The sequence below is a fragment of the Camarhynchus parvulus genome, chromosome 27 (assembly GCF_901933205.1).
Source record: "Camarhynchus parvulus chromosome 27, STF_HiC, whole genome shotgun sequence".
In the NCBI taxonomy this organism is placed as follows: domain Eukaryota; kingdom Metazoa; phylum Chordata; class Aves; order Passeriformes; family Thraupidae; genus Camarhynchus; species Camarhynchus parvulus.
The window spans coordinates 4,663,375-4,680,953 of record NC_044597.1 but is presented as its reverse complement, the minus strand read 5'-3'; the positions used below and the strand labels follow the sequence as shown (position 1 = coordinate 4,680,953).

At 68.3% G+C, this 17,579-nt stretch overlaps 1 protein-coding gene across 1 annotated transcript; it reads right to left on the bottom strand.

The window, feature by feature from the left end:
* Positions 1-151: 151 nt before the first annotated feature.
* LOC115913818 (neurabin-2-like) lies at positions 152-16,619 on the bottom strand. Its single transcript, XM_030966043.1, has 20 exons — positions 15,345-16,619; positions 12,822-12,954; positions 12,622-12,742; positions 12,436-12,540; positions 11,903-12,038; positions 11,658-11,810; positions 11,523-11,576; positions 10,788-11,017; positions 9,810-9,906; positions 8,015-8,061; positions 5,926-6,115; positions 5,268-5,319; positions 3,999-4,156; positions 3,198-3,453; positions 3,039-3,126; positions 2,630-2,704; positions 2,411-2,561; positions 1,454-1,561; positions 1,215-1,370; positions 152-615 (listed from the first exon to the last, which is right to left on the bottom strand). Exons 1-20 carry the CDS (start codon positions 16,617-16,619, stop codon positions 460-462), a joined length of 3,741 nt encoding a protein of 1,246 aa, XP_030821903.1. The 3' UTR covers positions 152-459.
* Positions 16,620-17,579: the final 960 nt, after the last annotated feature.

Below are 17,579 nucleotides of genomic sequence, written 5' to 3'. Positions count from 1 at the left end.
GCATTGGGAGGGGGCTGAGGCTTCAATCCCGGGGCGGCACTTGGGGACCTGGGGACCTGGGGAGCTGCTCTGTGCCCCCCGTCAGGTGACACTGGTCACTTCGGTTTGCACTGGCCCTTGATACCCTTTTATTTCCTGGGGTGGCCTCGGGGGGCCGCGTTTGGGGCTGTGGGGGGGAGGCGGGGTGGGGTTCACTCCCTGCCCCGATTTGGGGGTGCCCGTGTGTGAGGAGGGGGTCAGACCACACCCTGTCCCCTCCTGGGGATGGGGAGGGGGCTGGGACCCCTCGGGGGTGGTGACAGGTGGGGGTGGCAGGACGGGCTGGGGGTGTCTCAGGTGCCCTCTGCATCCCGAAAGGGGCCGGGGGTCCCGGCCGCTGACCCTTGGCCGTGCCCCGTGTGCCCGGGGTGTGTCCCGGGGGGCTGTGGGTGGGGATGGGGTGCGGGACCCCCCCGGTTTTCAGCTCCGCCGCTGCTCCTGGTCCTTCTTCTTGTGCTTGTCCCGCTGCTTGTCCGCCTTGTCGCGGGCCTTGCGCTCCCGCTCGGCCGCCAGGCTCAGCTCCTTCAGCCGCCGCTTGAGCACCGCGCGGTCCTGCGAGCTGCCCACGCCCAGCGCCTGCGGCACCGCGGGCTGGCCACGGGCACCCCCGGGACCCTCCCCGCACTGCGGCTCCTTGGGGTCCCCACAACGCCCGTCCCTCCCTTGGGATCGTCCCTTGGGGTCCCCACAATGCCCGTCCCTCCCTTGGGATCGTCCTTGGGGTCCCCAGAACCACCCGTCCCTCCCTTGGGATCGTCCCTTGGGGTCCCCAGAACCGCCCGTCCCTCCCTTGGGATCGTCCCTTGGGGTCCCCGGTGTCCCCAACCCATGGGGCGGCCAGCTCGGACAATGGGGTGTGGGTACCCATGGAAACCCACTTTGGGGTACCCCAAACCGTCCCCAAACCTTCCTGCCCCATGGAATTGGGGCACCCCAAACCTTCCCAGATCTTCCTGCCCCACAGAAACCCCCTTTGGGGTATGCAGAACCCTCCCAGACTTTCCTGCCCCATGGAACTGGGGAACCCTGACCAATCCCAGCCCTTCCTGCCCCATGGAATTGGGGTACCCCAAACCATCCCAGCCCTTCCTGCCCCACAGAATCCCCCCCCCGGAGCACCCAGAACCTCTCTCCCTCCATCTTTTGGGGTCCCTGGAGCCCCCCCGGCCCCGCACCTTGAGCTTGGCCCCGTCGAGGAGCAGCAGGCGGGGCCCGTCCACGCCGCGCTCGGCGAATTCCCGCACGTAGCGCTCCAGGCCCAGGCTCTGCAGCCACTGCCCCACCTGGCCGCACGTCCAGCCCGCGGCCGCGCCCGCCGGCTCCTCCAGCAGCTGCGCACGGGGGTCAGCCGGGGGTCCCCGGGCCACCTGGTGGGGGGACAGCCCCGGCCCCGCGCCCCCCGCGCCGCTCTCACCTCGTCCGAGGACTGGGACAGGGTGTGGTAGGGGTACGAGCACTTGGGGGGGCCGGGCAGGCGGGGGCTGGCGCTGGATGGTGGCGAGTCCTCGCTCAGCTCCGAGTCCTAGGGCAGCGCGAGGGGCAGGGCTGGGACCCCAGAGCCATCCCAGAGGCCCCCAGTGACACCCAGTGACACCCAGTGACACCGAGAGCCACCCCAGAGCCCCCAGTGACACCCAGTGACACCCAGAGCCACCCCAGAGGCCCCCAGTGACACCCAGAGCCACCCCAGTGACACCCCAGTGACACCCAGTGACACCCAGTGACACCCAGAGCCATCCCAGTGACACCCCAGTGACACCCAGAGCCACCCCACTGCCCTCCAACAACCCCCAGAGCCCCCCAGTGACACCCAGAGCCACCCCAGTGACACCCAGTGACACCCAGAGCCCCCCAGTGACACCCAGAGCCCCCCAGTGACACCCAGAGCCATCCCAGTGACACCCAGTGACACCCAGAGCCACCCCAGTGACACCCAGTGACACCCAGAGCCCCCCAGTGACATCCAGAGCCATCCCAGTGACACCCAGTGACACCCAGAGCCCCCCAGTGACATCCAGAGCCATCCCAGTGACACCCAGAGCCACCCCAGAGCCACCCCAGTGACACCCAGAGCCACCCCACAGCCCCCAGCGACCCCCTGCAGCCCCCCAATTGGCTGCCAGCCCCCTCAGAGCATTGATTCCCCTAAAGCCACCCCGATCCTAAAGGGTTTTGGACACCCCCAATTCCTGTCCTGACTCTACAGGGCTCTGACACCCCCACAAAGCCCCCCTGACCCCGTGGGGCTTCAAGTCCTCTCCCTGTTGTTTCCTGACCCTCTGGGGCTTTGTGCCCTGTCCCCAGAGCTGGTGTCACCTCCTCTCTTAGAGCCCATGGGGTCCCCAGGCCCGTCCCCATGGCCGGGGCTCACCTGCGAGGCGGATTTGGGGGGGCTGAGCCCCTCGTGCCGGGGGGAGCCCGCGGGGGATGCGGGGCCGGGCGAGCCCCGGGCGCTGTCCGAGAACCAGGAGAAGGGCAGGAACGGGGACCCCGAGGGGCGGCTGGGCCCCTCCGCCACCTCCCTGGGGACACAGCAGTGTCAGGGGCTGTCCCCAGGCTGTCCCCAGGCTGTCCCGGGGACTGTCCTCACCTGCTGCCCATGGACAGGCGGTTGCTGCTCTTCTCCTTGCGGCTCTTCCCAGAGGACGCCCGGCGCAGGGTCACCCTGGGGACAGGGGTGGTGACCTGACTGGGGCACCAGGACCCCCTCTGTCTGTCTGTCCTTCCATCCATCCAGGGATCCATCCATCATCCATCCATCCATCCATCTGTCCATCCATCCGTCCATCCATCCATCCATCCATCCATCCATCCATCCATCCATCCATCCATCCATCCATCCATCCATCCATCCATCCATCCATCCATCCATCCATCCACCCTTCCCCCATCCCTCCATCTATTTTTCCATCTTTCCATTGCCCTTCTCCATCCCTTCATCCATCCCCTTCCATCCCCCCAGCCCTCTGTCCCTCCCCCTGCCCAGGCTGAGCTCTCACCCCAAATCCAAGAATTTCCTCCTCGTTTTCTTATCGAGCCCCACGGTCGGGCTGGCAGGCGAGGGGGGGCTCATGTCCCGGCTGTCATCTGCAGGGGTGGCACCGGGCTGTCACCCTCTGTCCCCCCGAGGTGTCCCCAGGGTCTCGGGGGGGTCTCACCTTCGCTGTGCTGCCGGGGCCGGGGGTGGCGGCGGGCGAAGCCGGGGGAGCTGTCGGAGCTGGGGCAGGACTGGGACGCGGGGGGCCCCGAGAGCCCCTCCTGGGACGGGGTGTTGGTGAGGGGCCGGTAGCGGCTGAGGGGGGGCGTGGGGGCCGGGGGGCCCGGGCCCGGCCGTGCCACCCCCGGCTCGAAGGAGAAGCCGTCGGTGCAGGAGAAGGGCGAGGGGGCCGGGGGGCTGCCCTCGCCCTCGGTGCCCTGCGGGGGCACGGGCAGGGGTCAGAGCCCTGCAGCCCCCCGGGGTTGTTCCCTAGGCCACCTTCCCTGCCCCCAAACACGGCATCCCCCCACCCATCCTTGGTGTCCATGGTGCCCTGCAGGCCTGTCCCTGGGGTCCCTGGTGTCCCCAATCCCTGTGACTCCCCCAGCCCTGGCATCCCTCAAGTCCATCCCTGAGGTCCCCAATCCCTGTGACAACCCAGCCCTGGCATCCCCCAAGACCATCTTTGGTGTCCCCAATCCCTGTGACACCCCCAGCCTTTGATGTCCCCCAAGGCCAACCCTGAGGTCCCCAATCCCTGTGACATCCTCAGCCCTTGGTGTCCCCCAAGGCCAACCCTGAGGTCCCCAATCCCTGTGACATCCTCAGCCCTGGTGTCCCCTGACTCTGACCCCCCAGCCCCAGTGTCCCCCAAGGCCCTCCCTGATGTCCCCAGTCCCTGTGACCCCCCAGGCCTGGTGTCCCTCCACTCTGTCCCTGGTGTCCCCAATCCCTGTGCCCCCCAGCCCCTGTCCTGTCTCACCGCGGCCTCGGGCCCCTCGTCGCCCTCGGTGGAGCTGGCGCTGTCGCGCAGGCGGGAGCGCGAGGGCCGCTGGCGGCGGCCGCGGGCCAGGAGCCGGGCGCGGGCCTTGTGCAGGCTGCTGTCCAAGCGCGGCGTCTCTGGAACCACAGCGGTAAAATCTGCCCGTGACAGAGACACCGGGGCAGAGAGAGACGGACGGACAGACAGCGGGATGGTGTGGGGTGGGAGAGAGCGGGAACGTGGGGGTGGACAGAGGGATGGACATGGAGGGATGGATGGATGGATGATGGATGGATGGATGGATGGATGGATGGATGGATGGATGGATGGATGGATGGATGGATGGATGGATAGATGGATGGATGGATGGATGGATGGATGGATGGATGATGGATGGAAGGATGGATGGGGATGGATGGATGGACAGATGGACGGATGGATGATGGATGGATGGATGGAAGGATGGATGGATGGATGGATGGATGGATGGATGGATGGATGGATGGATGGATGGATGGATGATGGATGCATCCATGGAAGGATGCATGGATGGATGGACGGACAGATGGGAGATGGAGGGAGGGATGAGCAGGGAGAAAGCGATAGGGAAGCGTTGGAGGCAGGTGGACAGACAGGGAAGGCCAGCCCAGCGGAGAGGGGACAGAGGGACAGAGGGACAGAGGGACAGGGGCAGGGCAGGAGAGTCAAAGGGCAGGTGGGCAGTCCCAGGAAGACAGGAGGGGGCACAAGGAGAGGGGAGCATTGGGACATGGATGGGGCACCCCGGTGGGGCAGGACAGGGGACAGGGGGACAGAGAGAAGTGTTCAAAGAGATGGCCCAGCATGGGGACAGAGTGGGTGACTCTGAGGACAGAGTGTCCCTGTCACCAAGGGGGGACACGCTTTGCCCACGTGCCACCAGGATCCCCCCAATATCCCCACCCTGCTCCGACCCCTGCACCCCAACCCCACCCGAGTGGTGGCTCTGGGCATGTCCCCTGCTGTGTCCCCAGGTCCCTGTCACCCCCTGCACACCCCTGTGCCCCCTGACACCCCATTCCCGTGTGCCCTGGATGTGTCCCCATGTCCTTGTCACCCCCACACCCCACGTGTGTCCCCATGTCCCCTTCCCCACGCACACATTGTCCCCAAGCACACATTGTCCCCAAGCCGTGACACGGGAGGACACTGAGGCTGCGTGGGGACCCACGGGTGGCTCTGCACCCCCAGGGGGGTTCTGCACCCCAGGGCCCCCCCGCAGGAACTCACCAAAAACCTCGTCCGTGTCCTGCAGCTTGGAGACCGACATGGTGGGACAGGGCTGGGGACAGAGGGGACATCAGGGGGACGGACAGACCAACACGGTGGGACAGGGCTGGGGACAGCGGGGACATCAGGGGGACGGACAGACCGACACGGTGGGACAGAGGGGACATTGGGGGAGGGACCAGCCCCTCGGTGCCCCCCGCGGGACGGGGGCTGGGGACCCCCGCTGCAGAGCGGCCGGGAAGGGGTTAAACGCCCCCGCCCCCGGTGCTCGGGGGTCTCGGTGGGGGCGGGGGCTCCTCGGGCCTCGGCAGCATCGCGGGGGGAGGGGAGCAGCCCCGGGAGGAGCCGGTACCGGGAATGGTGTCCCTGGGTGGGGCTGGACCGGGAATGCCGGACCGGGAATGAGTCTGGACCGCGAATATCGAACCGAGGGGATGGGGCTGTCCCGGGGGAGGGGAGCTACCGGGAACCTACCGGGGCTGTACCGGGGCTGGGGCTGTACCGGGGCTGTACCGGGGCTGCGCTGGGGGCTTGGCCAGTATCGGGGGCTGTACCGAGCCTGTTCTGGGGGCTGGGGTTCTACCGAGACTACACCGGGGCTGTACCGGGGCCGCCGTCCAGGGGTGACGCCCTGCCCGATCCCCCCCTCCCCACTCACCCGCGCTCCTCGGGCATCCTGCTCGGCCCCTCTCGCCTCCCGCCGGGCCGGTGTCGGGGCCGGTGGGAGCGGAGGGCGCTGCCGAACCGCCCCGCCGGGCCGGGGGCCGCGGGGGGGGGGGGGGCACAGGAACCCGGAAACAGCGGGGGCGGCGGGGGCGGGGACTGCCCCGCCCGGAACGAGCCCGGGGCTGAACGGACACCGGGGATGGGGACCCGAGGGACAGCGAACACGCGCGGGTGCTGAACGGACAGCGCCGGGGGGCACCGAGGGCACGGCCACGCCGGGCACGGAGGGACGCGCGGCGGTGCTGAAGGGACAGCGACCGGCGGGACACGGGCACGGCCGCAGCGCTGCCACCGCCCGCTGCACGGTCCCCATGGTCCCCAGTGTCCCCGAGTGTCCCCCGGTGCCCACCGGCCCAGGGGATCCTCCCAGCGCACCCTCACGCCGTGCCCAGCTCCCCCAGTGCACCCCAGTCCTTCCCAACCCTCCCAGTGTCACCCACCCTGCCCACTCCCCTCTGCCCCCCACCCCAAATCACTCCCAGTCCTTCCCACTCCCCTCTGCCCCCCACCCCAAATCACTCCCAGTCCTTCCCAGTGTCCCCCATCCTTCCCACTCCCCTCTGCCCCCCACTTCTTCCCACCACCCCAAATCACTCCCAGTTCCCCCCCATCCTTCCCAGCCCCCCAATTCTTCTCACCCTCCCCACCCCTTCCCACGACCCCAAAATGATTCCCCACATCCCCCCCCACCCTTCCCGGTGCCCCCCCCCTCCCGGCCCATCCGCCGGCAGAAGGCGAGGGGCGAGGCCGAGCCCGCACTTGGGGGGCGGCGGGGGTCTCGTTTATGGGGCGGGGGTCGCTTTTATGGGGCGGGGGTGGCGTCGGGCGCGGAGATGTGGAGCGCTGCTACATAGGTACATTATATATAGTATATACACCCACAGGTACACGTGTGAGATTAAATAACCCCGGCCCCCCGGGGCTCGCGCTCCCCGGGACCCCCCCCCCACCTTTTTAAATAGCCCCCTCCCCCCTCCCCAAAGTGGCTCCAATCCAGTCGGACCCCCCGGCCCCGCCCCCCCGCCGCCCCACGCGCCCCCCGCCTCCCCTTCCCAGTATAACCAGCTCTGGCTCCCAGTTGCCCCCACATCCAGTTACTGTCGGAGACTCGGGGGCAGGGGGGCAAAATAGAAATGAAAATCAAAGGGCGGGACCCCCCCCGGCCCGGCTGGGGGCGGCCGGAGGTTGGGGGGTGTCCCAGCCCCAGAGAAATGCCGTGATTTTTTTTTGGGGGGGGGGGGTTATTTACAGGTGAGGGGGGGGAGCATCGCCCCTACCCCAGAGGGAACCCCCCCCCTCCGTGTGTCCCCCCCGCCCGGGGAAGGCGAAAGCCCCGGGCTCGGGGGGCGGCGTTGGCGGGGTCGGGGGGCAGCGGGGTGTCCCCACGGGGGGGGGGCAGTGGGGCTGGTGCCCCCCCCATCCCCCGCGGGCTTGGCAAAGGGTCGGGGGTCCCCCTGCCCGGCGATGGTGGCACTGAGGGGGTCGGGGGGGACACTCGGGGTCCCCCCCCGCCATGGCGATGGTCCCGGGGTCACCTCGATGTGGGGCTGGGGGTGAGTCCGTGGTGGGGGAGGCAAAGCCCCCCCCCGGCCGTGCTCCGGTGAGTCCCAAGAGAAGGAGCTGGGTCTGGGGGGGCTCCCAGCGACCCCCCCAGCATGGCTCACATTTGGGGATTTGGGGGGGACATTGTCCTGTGTGCCCCCCCCCACGTGCCAGCTGTGTCCGGGGGCGGGGGGTCACGTCGAGGGGGAGGCCTGGGGGGCCCGCGCCCCCCCGCGGGTCCATCACGTCACCACGAGACTCACACTGGACACAGACACGAACGCGGGGTGTCCCCCCGAGCCCCCCCCGTCCGTGCCCCCGAGGGGGGTGGGGGGCACCAGGAGGCCTTGGCGGGGTCTCACCCCCCCCCCTCCCCCCGGGGAAGGGCTGGGAACGGGAGGGGGCAGGGCCGGGGGGGGGGCGGGGCTGGGAGGGGGCCCCCCCCAGGATCGCTGCGGTTTTTGAGGGTGGTTTAGGTCGGGTTGGAATTTTTCAAAGTCTGCAGCTTGGCCTCCAGTTCGGAGATCTGAAAAACAGCAAAGGGGACAGGTCTCAGCGGGGGTCGGGGGGACACACACACCGGGGTGGGGGGGGGACACACATGGGGACGTGTGATGGGCGGGGGGACACAGCCATGGGGACAGGGAGGTGGGACATGGGGGGCGGGACATGGGGGGACATGGGGGGTGGTACTGGGGGACAGGGAACACAGGGACGGGGCACAGAGATGGGAAGTGGGGGACAGGGGGGACTGCAGGACACGTGGGAGGCAGATTGGGGACACAGCGATGACTGGGGGACACACTGGGGGGACACACTGGGGTGACTGGGGACACACTGGGGTCACTGTGGGGACACATTGGGGTGACTGGGGACACACTGGGGTCACTGTGGGGACACACAGGGGTGACTGGGGACACGCAGAGGTGACTGGGGACACAATGGGGTGACTGGGGACACACAGAGGTGACTGGGGACACACTGGGGTCACTGTGGGGACACACAGAGGTCACTGCAGGACACATGGGGAGCACAGGGATGGGTTGGGATGGGCAGGGGGCTGCAGGCAGGTGCTGGGTGAGTCTCTGTGGGATGCCAGGGGACATTTTGGGGGTGATGGAGGTGGCTGAGTGGGGAGGGCTCTGCTGGGTGTTGGGGACCTCCCCGCTGTGCCCTGGTGCCCCCCGGCCGGGCAGGGCCGGCCCCTCCCCGGTGACCCCCCCGGGGGGGATCCTTTGGGATCCGCTCTGCCCCGCAGGACCCGTGGGGGATCCAGCATGACCAGCATGGGATCCCAACGGGAGCGCCGGGCCCCGCGCTCGGCGCCGGTCACCGGGATCCCGCGGATCCCCTGGGCTTGGTTCTGGTCACTGGAATCCTTTGGGATCCCCCGTGCTCAGTTCTGGTCACTGGGATCCTTTGGGATCCCCCGTACTCAGCACCGGTCATCGGGATCCTTTGAGATCCCCCATGCTCAGTTCTGGTCACCGGGATCCTTTGGGATCCCCCACACTTGGTGCCGGTCACCGGGACCCCGTGGATCCCCCATGCTCGGTTCTGGTCACCGGGATCCTTTGGGATCCCCCATGCTCGGTTCTGGTCACCGGGATCCTTTGGGATCCCCCACACTCGGTGCCAGTCACCGGGACCCCGTGGATCCCCCATGCTCGGTTCTGGTCACCGGGATCTCCCACGCTCGGTGCCGATCACCGACACCCTGTGGATCCTCCAGGCTCGGTACTGGTCACCAGGACCCTGCACACGGCAGGGATCCACTGCCCAGGGAGATCCCTCTGTCCCTTAGGGCACGTCAGGCCCCAGAGCTGGAGATCCACTGTGATCCAGGCCCGGGAGGAGGCTCGGGGCGCCTGAGCAGACCTCGAGCAGATCCCAGGCAGATCCCAAGCAGATCCCGAGCAGATCCCAGGTAGATCCTGGGCAGATCCCAGGCAGATCCCGGGCAGATCCCAAGCAGACCCCAAGCAGATCCCGAGCAGATCCCGGGCAGATCCTGGGCAGACCCCAAGCAGATCCCGGGCAGACCCCAAGCAGATCCCGGGCAGATCCCGGGCGATCCGGCAGCAGGAGCAGCAGGGTCCGGCAGGAGCAGATCCCCCACGGTCCGGCGTGGGATCCGCGGCTCAGTCCGGAGCTCCGGGGCCGCCCGTTTGGGGTGCGGCGGCCGATCCCGAGCAGATCCCGGGATCCATCGCTGGCACGGCGGGGCCGGGCAGGGGGTCAGGGACATCCCGCGTCCCGGCGCCCCGTGCCCACCTTCTCCTGCAGCTTCTCCATCTCCTCCTTGTGCGCCAGCTCCGACTCCTCCAGCACCCGCCGCTGCGCCGTCTCCTTCTTCAGGAACTCGATCTCCCTGTGGGGACCCGTGCCGTGGGTGCCCGTCCCCAGCCATGGCACATCCCAGGGGTTTGGGTGCCAGGGCAGGACCCTGCTGGGCAGGTTGGGGTGCCCGAGGATCCCCCAGAGGATGGGCCATGCCCAGGGGTGCTCAGGAAGGAGCTGGCTCCCCATGGATCATGGGATCCTGGGAGGGTTGGGCTCGGAATGGAGCTCAAAGCTCATCCTCTGTCCCAGGGTGCTCCAGGCCCTGCCCAGGATGGATCCGTGCCAAGGGGAAGGTCCCTGCCAATGGACAAAGGGTGCCCAGAAGGACTGGGCGCCCCAGGGATGGGTTTGAGTCAAGGGGAAGGAGTTGGTTCCCCTGGGGTGAGCCCACGCCCAGGGAAGGTCCATGCCTGGGGACAGAGGGTGCCCAGGGAGGGTTTGGCACCTCAGGGATGTGTCCCTGCCCGAAGGACGGTCTGTGCCCGGGGACAGGGGTGCCACAGAGGGGTCAGAGCCCCTCAAAGGCTCCACACCAAGGACAAGGACTCACGGCCAGGGATGGACCCACAGCCAAGGGATGGACCCACAGGCAAGGGATGGACCCACAGGCAAGGATGGACCCACAGGCAAGGGATGGACCCACAGCCAGGGGATGGACCCACAGCCAAGGATGGACCCACAGGCAAGGGATGGACCCACAGCCAGGGGATGGACCCACAGCCAAGGATGGACCCACAGCCAGGGATGGACCCACGGCCAGGGATGGACCCACAGGCAAGGGATGGACCCACAGGCAAGGGATGGCTCAGCCCAGTGGCACAGTCTGTGCCCAGGGACAGGGGTGCCCGGGGTGGGTGGGACACCCTGGGGACAGGTCCCTTCCCGAGGGGACACTGGAGCTGCCCTCACTTCTGCTGGTACTCCTTGATGAGCCGCTTGGCCTTGCTGTACTTGCGCTCCAGGGTCTGGTACTGGGCCTGGGTCTCCTTGAGGTGCTCGTCCACGGCCTGGCACAGGTTCTGTGCCTCCATCCAGTAACCCTCCAGCTTCTCCATGCGCTCCTTGTTCTCCTCCACGCTCTGCTCCAGCTGGGCCTTCTCGGCCCTCCAGCGCGCCTTCTCCTGCTCCAGGCACTGCAGCTGGGGACAGCGGGGTCACCACGGGGTGTGGCACAGCCAGGGGGCGGGGTGGGACGTGGCACAGACAGGGATGGGACAGGGCACAGTCAAGGGATGGGACATGGCACAGCCAGGAAGGCACAGCCAGGGATGGGACATGGCACAGCCAGGGGATGGGACACGGCCCAGCGTGGCATGACATGGCACAGCCAGATGACAGGCGGAAATGACACAGCCAGGTGGCAGGCAGGACGTGGCACAGCCGGGTGACAGGCAGGACGTGGCACAGCCAGGTGGCAGGCAGAATATGGCACAGCCAGGTGACAGGCAGGATGTGGCACAGCCGGGTGACAGGCAGGATTTGGCACAGCCAGGTGACAGGCAGGACATGGCACAGCCAGGTGGCAGGCAGGACACGGCAGGACATGGAATGGCCCATGCAGGGCAGGTGCAGAAGGACATTCAGGGTGCCAGGGCAGCTGTCGGGGTGTCCCCCCACCCCCGGGCAGGCAGGACCCCTCCTCACCTTCCTCTTGAGCTGCTGGATCTCAGCCTCGGTCACGGCGTGTTTGATCTGGAGCTGTGGGAGAGCCAAGGTGGGCACGGGCTGGGCACAGCCCCCCGGGCGGGCACCCCCTGCCCTCTGCCAGCCCCTCCTCACCTCCTTGAACTTGTGCACCAGCTTCTCGGGGTCCATCTCCACGGGGGACAGCGCGTCCTCGTTCTCGGCCAGCTCGAACACCTCGATGGCCATCTCCCCGCTGGGGAACATGGGGCTCATCTCCTCCTCCTCGTCCGTGGCGTACTCCCCGGTCTGTGAGGGGCACAGGGGTGTGCTTGGCACCTGGGGAGTGCCACCGTGCCACCCCCAGCCCGTGTCCCTGCAGGGCAGCGCTGTCCCCTCACCTCCTCGTCGTCCTCAGTGTACTGGGTGTAGCGCTGCTCCATCATCTCGCGCTGCCACCGCTCCTGCTCCAGCGTCTGCTGGATCAGCTGCGCCACCTCGCTCTGCTCGCCCGGCTTCTCCCGCCCGATCAGGAACCTGGGGGGCACCGTGGCTCAGGGGGGACACCCGGGGCGGGCACAGCCAGGGGACACCCGCGGGACACAGCCAGGGGACACTTGGGGACACCTGGAGGGCACTGCCAGGGGACACCCGGGGTGGAGGGCACACCCAGGGGACACAACCAGGGGACACTTGGGGACACCCAGGGGACACAGCCAGGGGACACCCGGGGGACACAGCCAGGGGACAGCCCTGCAGTTCTCCCAGGAGCAGCAGGTTCAGGGGGTGAGGATGAGTTGGGAGCACTTTGGGTGGCACTTTGCAGGGACATGGGGACAGGCTGTGGGGACAGGCTGTGGGGCAGGGACCCCGCGTTCAGCAGTGCCTGGGGAGGGGTCTCAGGGCTCCCACCCCCCCAAGGCCCAGCTCATACCGGACTCGTCCCTTGGTGTTCCTGAGCACGGAGGCAGCGGAGCTCTGCGTGACCCCCACCAGGCTGGTGCCGTCCACCTCCACGATCAGGTCGTTCACCTGGATCCTGGGGACACGGGCAGGCTCACAGCTCCTGCCCAGCCCCGGGGCAGCCCTGGCAGCCCTGCCCCGCTGCCCCCAGCCGTACCTGCCGTCCCGGTGCGCTGCCCCTCCTTCTGTCACCGTCTTGACGAAGATTCCCAACTTCTCCAGGCCCATGTCGGCCCCCGCGCCCATGCCGATGATGCTGATGCCGAGCCCCTCCGAGTCTGCGGGCACACAGAGCCGTGTCCTGCCGGGCTGGCACCTCCAGGCTGCCCTGGGCATGGCTCTGGGGGCAGCACCCACCTTTCTCCAGCTCCACGGGGAACAGGTCGAGCCTCTCCACCCTCTTCTCCAGCTCGTACTCGGCCGAGGCCGCCATGGGATCCACGTCCTCATTGCGGCGGTCGTAATCCTCGTTGGAGTAAGTGCTGAACACCTGGGGGCACGAGGGGGGGCTCAGCCGGGGGGGGGAAACCCCACAGGTGCCCCCCAGGATGGAACCGAGCCCCTGGAGACCCCCGGCCCCAAATGGGGGGGAGCTGGGGAAGGACAAAGGGGGTGAGGGTGGCTCGGGGACACCCCAAAGCCTCGCTGGCCGAGCTGGGATGGGCACCAGGCTGCTGTGCCCAGGCTGGAGCCATGCCCTGCTCCCTGGGGGCTGTGGGGAGGGGCTGGCCAGGCCTGGCAGATGTCCCTGGAGGGGCCCCAGCCCCTCGGTGCGAGGGGATTAGGGATCACCGAGCACGGGATAAAGCCTGGCCACAAAGGGAATTAGGGCCCAGTGTCAGGGGACAAAGGCTGGTGACACCCACGGACAGGCAGGAGCCACCGTGTGGCACCCAGGGGTGACAGGGAGGAGCAGGGCAGGGGACAGAACGATGTCCCCCTGGCCACAACGATGTCCTTCTGTCTACAGGAAACCCCTGGGGGGGTCCCCATCCTGTGCCCCCCATCCTGTCCCTGGGTCCTGGGGGATTTGGGATGTGGGGAGGGTCTGCAGTGGGGAAGGGGCTGCAATGTGCCCTCAGTGCTGGGCTGGGTGGGGGTCCCCAATGTCACCCACCCTCCCCACACACAGTGGGTTTGGGGGGATCAGCATCACCCAGGCAGGGGTTTGGGGTGCTCTAACACCTGGGTGTCCACCGCACACACCCCCATGTGCCCCCTCCCAGCTGAGAGGCTTTGGGGTGAGCAGAGCATCCCAAAAACCCCCCATCCATGGGGTGAGCAGAGCATCCCAAAACCCCATCCATGGGGTGAGAAAAACATCCCAAAACCCCATCCATTGGTTGAGCAGAGCACCCCAAAAACCCCCATCCATGGGGTGAGCAAAGCACCCCAAAATCCCATCCATGGGGTGAGAAAAACATCCTAAAACTCCCATCCATGGGATGAGCAGAGCACCCCAAAAACCCCATCCATGGGATGAGCAGAGCACCCCAAAACCCCATCCATGGGGTGTGAAAAACATCCCAAAACCCCGATCCATGGGGTGTGAAAAACATCCCAAAAACCCCATCCATGGGGTGAGCAGAGCATCCCAAAAACCTCCTCCATCCCAAAATCCCATCCATGGGGTGAGCAGAGCACCCCAAAACCTCCTCCATCCCAAAATCCCATCCATGGGGTGAGCAGAGCACCCCAAAACCTCCTCCATCCCAAAATCTCCATCCGTGGGGTGAGCAGAGCACCCCAAACCCCCCATCCTCAGCCAGGGCACTTCCCCAGGGCTGGGCTGGCGCATCCCACGGGACCAAGGCCACCCTCAGGCTGCAGCCCCCCGGGTCACGGCCGCCGCTGTCCCCAGCCGGGCCATGGCAGTGGCTGTCCCCTGTCCCCGTCCCAGGTGGGGCCACCCACCCGCTCTGACTCAGAGCCAGAATATAGGCCGGCCTCTAAAAATAACCCACGGCTCCGGCACAAAGCACCCGCTGCTCCCGCGGCCGGGGGGATCCGGGCGGGAGGGAGGGGACACCCCGAAATAGCTGCACGGCCCCTTTATCCCCACCCCCCATCCCGGCTGGGGACCCCGAACCCCGCAGGATCCCTGCCGGCAGCGGGGAGGGGGGGTGATGCCGCCCACCCGGCCACGCTGCCGAGGCACTTCCCCTTCCTCCCTTCCTCCCTTCCTCCCTTCCTCCCCTTCCTCCTCTGCCTCCACTTCCCCAAACCGTCCTGGGCACCGGGTTGGGCACACGGAGGGGATGGCACATCCCCCCCCCTGTTGTCACCGTGTCCCCAGGGACCCCCGGGCAGGGAGGAGCCCCCAGGGATGCCCCAGCCCCACTCCGGGGCATTTCGGGCATCCCCACCCAGAATATGGAGAGGTTTGGGCCCGGCCTGGGCACGACATGGGGGTGGCACTGGGTGCTGTGCTGGGTCCCAGGGCCACCTGTCCCTGTCACACCGGGCCTGGGGGGTCCAGGCATGGCCCTTCATTAACCAGCTAATTAACCAGGCCTAGGCCCTGCTTCCCCCAGCGCAGGGACAGGGACAGGGACAGGGACAGGGACAGGGACAGGGACAGGGACAGGGACAGGAAGCCCTGTCCCGTGGGGGGCACAGGGCATGGAACACAGACCCCCAGCCCCTTTTTCTGTCCCTGCCAAAGGGGTAGTATTGTGGGGGTCACACAGCCCAGTCTGGGCTGCCCATCATCCTGGGGTACCCCTCACCCTGCGGTACCCCTCACCATGGGGTACCCATCACCCTGGCACCCCTCATCCTGGGGTACCCATCAACTTGGGGTACCCATCAACTTGGGGTACCCATCACCCTGGCACCCCTCACCCTGGCTGCCCTCCCTCCCTGCCCAGCCATGCTCACCTGGATGGGGGCCGTGCTGAACTGGATCTTGCGGTTGGGCACGGGCTCCTCTTCCTCGGACAGCCCCGGGATCTCCACGCAGCCCGACTCGGGCTCGTACAGCCCTTCGGCCTCCTCCTCCTCCTCCAGCCCGCTGCCCCCCGAGTCCTCCCCGAGCCCGCTGTAGGCACTTATGTCCACCAGGTCGGCCTCGGAGAAGTCCTCCTTCTTGGCCTCCTCGGAGCCATCGCCCTCCTCCGCCCGCTCGCCCTTGACGCCCTCTGAGCCCGCGGCCGCCCCCGAGCCCCCGTCCGCCCGGGGGGCTGCTGGACCTTCATCCCCTTTGGCCGGCTGGGGCGCGGGCACCGCTTCACCCGCCGCTGCCTCCTCCTCCTCCTCCTCCTCGCCCTCTCCGCTCTCCTCCACCTCCACGGGCTTGATCTTGCACACCTCCTGCACCCTTGGCGCGGCCGCCTCCTTCTCCACCGGCCGCCCGCTCTTCGCCGCTGCCTTCTCCTCATCAGGCGGCCTGGCACGGGCCGGGGTGGCGTGCCCATCGCCAGTGCCATTGCCCCGCGTGCCAGGCGTGAACACCCTGGGCCGCTTGGGCACCGCCTTGGCGCCCAGCGGCGCAGCGGCCCGGCCCTGCGCCTTGTGCAGGTTGTTCCTCAGGTCGGCCTTCTCGAAGACAGCGCTGAGCTGGCTCACGGTGGGCGACACGGCGTCGGCGTCCAGCTTGTCCAAGGACTCGGTGCTGCCGTTGAACCTCACCACCACGTCCAGCTTGCGGTCCTGGAAGCCGGCACGCTCCTTGCGCAGCAGCAGCTTGGTGCTGGTGGCCTTCTCCTGCGGGCTCCTCTCGAAGATCTTGCGGGTCTCCTGCAGCTTGGAGAAGGGTTTGTCGGGCTTGGAGTCGAAGCGGCTGACGCGCTCCGAGACGCTGGTGCCCAGCTTGAGCAGGCTGCCCTGGTCCACGCTGTCACCCAGGCTGCCGGCGCGGGGTAGGGACAGGCGCACCGGCTTCTCCTTGGCCTTGGCCAGGTCGCAGGCGCCCTCGGGGCCGGGCGCCGTCCCCATCTGCAGGAACATGTTCTTGATCCGATGCACGTTGGAGCCATACTTCTTCCCGCGGCTCTTCTTGCCGTCCTCGCCCTCGGCCTCCTTTGTGGGCGCCAGGGCCTGGATGCTGGCCTCGTAGGCGTTCCGGTGCGGGGACGCGCTGCGCAGCCCCCCGGCCCCCGCCGCGCCCCCGGCCGAGGGGGCCCCCCCGGCCCCGCCGGCCTCGGTCCTCAGCATGGTCCCGGCGCCCGCATCGCTCGCCGCCACCGCCGCCGCTGCCCCCGGGCCCCGCGCCCGCTACCGCGCCATGGGCGGGGGGCTGTGCCGGGGGGGCTGTGCCGGGGGGCAGCGCTGCCCCGGCCCGGTCAGGCCATGGCCATCCCGCGGGCCCCTCCGCCGCGCCGCTTCTTCCTTCCTGCCTTCCTTCCTTCCTCCCCGCTCCTCCTCCTCCTCCTCTTCCCCTTTTCTGCGCGCCGGTGATGGAGCCGCCGCTGCCGCCGCCGCCGCGCTCTGCCCGCCCCGCTGCCCGCAGAGCCCTCTGGGTCTGAGCAGCGCTCGCTCTTCCTCTTCCTCAGCCGCGCTTCGGCCTCAGCGCCGCCGCCGCCGCCGCAGCCCGGCCATGGGGACGCTGCGCTCCGGGGTCCCCTCCCTGCGGCGGGGCCCCCCCGGCACCGCGCTGTGCAGCCTGGGGCCCCCCCGCCGGATCTGCCACTGCTGCCACCCCCCGGCTCTGTCCCCGCGTGTCCCCACCCGCTTCTGTCCCCGCGTGTCCCCCCCCGGTTCCGTCCCCGCGTGTCCCCCCCCGGTTCCGTCCCCGTGTCCCCCCCGGTTCCGTCCCCGTGTGTTCCCCCAGCTCTGTCCCCTTGTCCCTCCCCTTCCCTCCTCAGCTCTGTCCCCATCTCTCCCGCAGCTCTGTCCCCGTGTCCCCTCAGTCTCGTCCCTGCATCCCCCAGATTCGTGGCCACCCCCCGGATCTGTCCCTGTGCCCCCCATCCTGTCCCCACATCACCCCCCCAAGTCTGTACCCACGTTATCCCCGTGTCCCCCCAGTTTGTACCCCCGTCCCCCATCCTGTCCCTGTGTCCCTTCCAGCTCTGTCCCCGTGTCCCTGTGTCCCCTCCGTTTTACCCACTTGTCCCCTGCTCGCCCTCCCCCCCCCCCCACGTCCAAACCCCCGGCCCCGGTGTCCCCACAGGA